Genomic DNA, 6,000 nt, shown 5'->3' with positions numbered 1-6,000 from the left:
GAATCGGTGCTAATTTTCAGTTCTGTGATGATTTGCGATAAACTAAGTAAAATTTCAGATTCTCAAAACTCAGAAGAGTGTAATAGAGCCAAATTTCTCCATTCTCCATCTTTTTTCTTGACGCTGACTCCTTGGAAGAAAAGGTATGACCAACCTAGATAGCATATTGAAAAGCAGAGACATTATTTGCTGACTAAGGTCCGTCTAGCCAAGGCTATGGTTTTTCCTGTGGTCATGTATGGATGTGAGAGTTGGACTGTGAAGAAGGCTGAGCGCCGAAGAATTGATGCTTTTGAACTGTGGTGTTGGAGAAGACTCTTGAGAGTCCCTTGCACTGCAAGGAGATCCAACCAGTCCATTCTGAAGGAGATCAACCCTGGGATTTCTTTGGAAGGAATGATGCTAAAGCTGAAACTCCAGTACTTTGGCCACCTCATGTGAAGAGTTGACTCATTGGAAAAGACTTTGATGCTGGGAGGGATTGGGGGCAGGAGGAGAAGGGGACGACCGAGGATGAGATGGCTGGATGGCATCACTGACTCGATGGCCGTGATTCTGAGTGAACTCCGGGAGTTGGTGATGGACAGGGAGGCCTGGCGTGCTGCGATTCATGGGGTCGCAAAGAGTCGGACACAACTGAGCGACTGAACTGAATTGAACTGATGGACACAAGGAGTGTGCCACTTTTAATAACTACCACCTCCTACTCTTATGCCTAATGTTTCATCTCCCCTCAATTCCAACTGAGAGGAAGAACTCAATACCTGAAAAACATCCTTGATATCTCATCCATTATTTTATTATTTCAACAAATTTATTGGGAACCTACTACGTGCCAGGCACTATATGAGGCACAAAGAATACAAAGTTGAACAATGACACAGAAACAGAATTCCTGTCCTCATGGAGTTTACAATCTAGAGGGTCTACATTAATCAAACAAATATATATAAAATTACAAAGGTGTTCAACATTAAATAGAGGTCATGTGATAATGTAATTTTTTTCTTACGCTGAAAAAAATTAGGGAATGCTTCCCTGAGGAAGTGATGAATGAGCTGAGATCTGAAAGACAAATAGGAGTTAACTAAATGATGAAGGTATTTCAAGCAAAAGAATAGCATGAACAAAGGTTCCTTTGGTGGAAGAAGCACTTTAATTCTCACTAGTTTCAGATATTTAAAGTGCAATGAGTCAAATACAAAGTAAATTAAACAAGGAGCACAATGAAACTAAGAAGTAGTAATAACTAACTTCTCCTAAATGCTTTTTAGGTGATGTGCCAGTCACTGCCTTAATGTTTTGAGGTATTAACTCTTTCAATGTTCAGAATTATAAATAGCAGCCCTAATAATTGATATCATAGGTAACATAAAACATTTTTGTTTCCATCTAGGGTTAGGTGAGTTACCTTGATTAAAACTGCACTTTAAAAAAAAAGAGAGAGTGAAATCTGCCTGCAGTATAAAAATGAATCAGAAAGGTCAGGGTAGCTTAGGAAGACCAACTAGGAGGCTACAGAAGTAACTGCAAGCAAAAAGTGCTAATGTCAGCTTAGACCAGAAAAGTGGTAAATGAAAAGAAGTAGACAAATTTACTAGCTAAAATGAAAGGATGTGGTAATGAACTGATTGGGGAGGGGGTGGTTAGAGAGAGGAAGTTCTAGGTTACTAACTTGGGAACTACTGACCACTGTGATGGTGGAACCTTAGATTGGATACATTAATAAAAACTTAAAGAGGAATATTTAAGCCTTGTATTGACAAGTACTGAATAAAAATAACTACAATAAAAACCCAAAAGAAGTTTCTGATTAATTTTGTCACATATATTTGCCTGCAATCATATAAAGCTATTCTTACATGGCTTAAATAATAATGTTCCATTACACCTGGTGTCACATGGTGATCTTTTGAACTCTACAATGAGAAAAGATAAAAATACAATACCAAGAATATGTTTTTCACATATATGCAATTTAAAAGAAAAACACTAACATAATTTTCTTCCCCTGATTACTAACATCTCTGCTAGGGATTTAGCAAAGACAAGGCAACTTTAATTTTAATTTGTGGTCATTTAAAAACTCTGATAAGCTTATTACAGGTTGATTCTTATATTTCTCATACAGCAAAAAAGATTGAGACTAACTTAAAATTCTCCCCTTATTTTTCAAGTAGTTTGTTTTTATATACACACATCTTTTAAAAGCATTATATTCATCTTAAAAGAAGAAGATAAAAGACCAATAAATGATTCCTTTCCCTACCTCTGGAAAAATATGTGAAATAAGGAATAAGGTTAAATAAAAACATATAATTGGGATTCCAGTGAAAAGAACAGGTTATTAATTGTGATTTCAGTCAAGTCATTTGTTCTTTCTGAGCCATAAGGTCTTTATTAAACTTTTAAAATGTAAATAACACCTACCTCACAGGCTTGTTGTGGGAATTATACAATGTTTTTGGAAATGATTTATGAATTTTAAATCTCTATAAAAATAGTAATCATTATAAATTTTTAAAAATCTAACAAAGCATATAGAATATTCAGCTTCATATTAATTATTATCTCTACTGTTTATATGACTTTCTTGAGATGGCCAAATAAATTGAAAATAAGAAAAACATTCAGGATCTATAACAGTAAGTAATTATAATACATCATAAATTTAAAGTTCATATGGAACAAATATGTCAAATCTGAAAAACACTGCAAGTTCTAGAGAAGTTCATGTACCATCAATCCTGCTTTTCTATAATAGAGACTGCTTTTGTTGAATATATACCTATAGATCAAAAGTACTAAGGATATAAGCTATACATTCAAAATATTTAATTAGACCTTTGCTTTTAATCTAAAACTATACAACAGTCTTAGATTAAAATGGTTTAACGTGATTTCTAAAATACTCTGAGGTAAAATAATAACAATTTAACTTGTTCTTTGCTATATCCTTAGCTCCCAAAACAAGGCCTGTATTTTTATATAATGTTAATGAAAATGGACATTAAAGACAAAAAAAAAAAGGCCAGTACCATTTTCAATGAAATCTAAAATCACTCTAACACTTAATGTAAAATGAAACATATTTCCTTCCAAGTATTTAGATATAGCAATGGCTATATAAGTCATGCCAAACAAGCAAAGCACCATAAAGTTATCCTAATGTGGCTGAAAATTTGAAATTTTTCAAGTAACTTAAAGAGCAGTCCAGCTGTTTCAGTTCTATCTTGAATATATTTATGTTTAAGAATGTGAATTTTAAAATAGACCCCACTTAGTTTAATTCTACAGGAAATATATTTTAAATTGTTAAAAGCCTGTTTCTTAAATACTCATCAACTTTTATTTCATAATGCATGATTGAGACTCTCTCTCATGTCGGTTTCAACCTTAACAATCCCTAGAAAATAGAATTCAAAATTTACCAGTTATTCTTATTTCAATATATAAGTCACATAGAACTTTAATCAAAACTAGCATTATAAATTCGACATGTGCAAACAACCACCTGTTAAGATAATGTAGGAATGGTATGAAATCATTTTATGTATGTGAAAAGAAAATTCTCTGAAAACATTCCCCTTGTTAAATAGAGGAAGGACAAAGAAAAAGAAATATAAATAGTATTAATTAAAATTCTTATAGTTACAAAGGCTGCCAAATTTAGCAGGATAGTTAAATTACTCTTTGATGTCTAACGATACATGTTTAAAGGAATGTACAAGTAATGCTTTTTAAATCAGTTGGCCATATACTCTAATGCTTTGCTTTTTTACAGTTTGTGCTTTTTATTTTAACATTTGTACCATCTTCTTTCTTGAAAACTATAGCTTCAACTTATAAAGTATACCCATCACTTAAAATGATTCTTTTTCACATTTTAAAGTTACCTCCTACATTCTGTAGGGTGATGATTTTCCAGAGTTTTCAAACCCAGCAATTAGATAATTTATTAATTTGATTGGGCTTTTTTTTTTAAGTAATAGTTATAGATTTAAGTACATAATTTTAGTAACACTTAAAATGTAAGTCTCCTTTTATTTTACATTAGCCCTAAAAGCATCTGAATCTCTGTAAATAATAGCAAATTATTAACAAAGTGATAAATAAATTCAGCAATCTGTGAGAACACAATAGATTTTCATTTTTCTTTTTAAAAAATGTCTATAATGTAATATCAAAATTAGGAAATGACATCTCCTATTCATGAGGCATAGAATTCATCTTACAGTATGCACTGACTTCCCCTATATCACACCAGTTTAAAAGAGGGTTAAACCCTAAAACACAAAACAACCAAAAGATTGTAATGCCCGTACCTAGTATTTTCTAAACTGGTTTTGGAATAGTCACCACTTCATTACATTCTATTTCATTTTATTGTCTTTTCATGAAAAGGAAAGTTTCCCATTAATTGGTAACATCACATTATAAATATAACCTCCACACTCCAAAGCTATAACTTGAGTTTCTGGCTGCCACTCCTGATATTCAACTGATGGAGAAGAGCATCTTTTTCTAAGTGAGCCTCTGCAAGAGCCGTTTTAGCTTTAGCCAATTCTTGTTTAAGTGATTCATTCTCTTCCATGAGCTGAAATGATAAATTTGGAAAATAAGAAAATATAACCATTTTCAGGAAATACAGACAATTTATACAGTATCTAAAGGTGTGACCCACAAGTCAGCAACATTACCCAATGCTGGTGAGGGTGCACTTAAGCTAAAAATTGCTCTGAGAAGTTATTTGGAAACACATACCAAGCACTTACAAATGTCTATTAAGTTCTGACCCAGCAATTTAAAACACGAATTAACTCCTAAGTTCCAAATCTAATCGTGATTTTGTTTAATTTCAATTTGCCTTAAGATGCTGCTGACCTCACTCCTTCTTGCTAAGCCTCTCTCCTCTTTCACCTTTTATGTCACAGATATTTCTTGTCTACTCCACTCTACCTACGGACTTTTCATCTTTCCCTCTGATGTTTGAGAACTCTTAAATTTTTTGCATTCTGTTAAAGTCCATAATTGGTTGTCTTCTCTTATCACTTGAGTCACTCTCTTAGATGTTCTCTTCTACTCCTGTGGCTCCAACAATTATATAGTCTGATATAGGGCAAGCCTCTCTTGAGCTCCAGACCCACATTCTGAAGATCTCACTGGACATTTTCATCTAGATGTCAATAGGTCTTCTCTCATTAAGACTCAGTTCAATCCTCTTGGAACCATTCTCTAATCTCTAATGAAGAAAATGTGATAAAACCTTCTCCACAGGAACAAGTATTTACACAGATACATTAAAATATATGCATTCAACTTCAAAGAGTTCTCAGATTTCTTTTAGGTGCAGCTTTAAGAATGCCTCTCTCACAGACCAAATTGGATATTTTACCATACTTTCCTAAACTCTAGTACATATAACACATGTATGCTGTGACTACTGTTTACACACTTCTACTTTCCCATTCAATTCTGAGTTTCTCAATAGATAGGGAGTGGTATTCTCTTCCAATTCTATATCCTTAGCTTAGAGCTGACATCTATCAAATCCTGCTAAATAGATGAATAAACTCATTCTGTAGTTCCATCAAAGAGAATTAAAATTCTGCTGGATAGAATTTTATAATAGCAAAAAATAAAAAGCAGCAACTCAAATATTGATAAATGTTAAGAGTAACCTTTAGAAATGATAATATAGACACATCCATATTAATCTGCCATTAACAATAAATATGAAGCATTGACTATACTTCAATAAATATAAAATAAAATAGATTAAGCATATGCAGCAATATAGAAAACATTTGTTAAACAACGTTAAACAAAAAGTATATATATGTATGAAAGTGTTAGTCCATCAGTCGTATCAGACTCTGTGACCCCATGGACTGTAGCCCACCAGGCTCCTCCATCCATGGAGTTCTCCAGGCAAATACTGGAGTGGGTTGCCATTTCCTTCTCCAGGGGATCTTCCCAACCCAGGGATTAAATCTGGGT

At 33.2% G+C, this 6,000-nt stretch overlaps 1 protein-coding gene across 1 annotated transcript in view; it reads right to left on the bottom strand.

Annotated features, from left to right (window-relative positions):
• Positions 1-777: 777 nt before the first annotated feature.
• The window catches only part of UHRF1BP1L (UHRF1 binding protein 1 like), an 87,512-nt gene continuing 82,289 nt past the window's right edge, over positions 778-6,000 (bottom strand). Inside the window, exon 21 of the mRNA XM_040234912.1 lies at positions 778-4,597. Coding sequence (XP_040090846.1) covers positions 4,463-4,597 — 135 coding nt within the window. The 3' untranslated portion in view covers positions 778-4,462. The remainder of the gene's footprint in view (positions 4,598-6,000) is intronic.

The sequence above is a fragment of the Oryx dammah genome, unplaced genomic scaffold, assembly GCF_014754425.2.
Source record: "Oryx dammah isolate SB20612 unplaced genomic scaffold, SCBI_Odam_1.1 HiC_scaffold_29, whole genome shotgun sequence".
Lineage (NCBI taxonomy): Eukaryota > Metazoa > Chordata > Mammalia > Artiodactyla > Bovidae > Oryx > Oryx dammah.
Note: the sequence above shows the minus strand (reverse complement) of the source record. Positions and strands in the feature narration are given on the sequence as shown.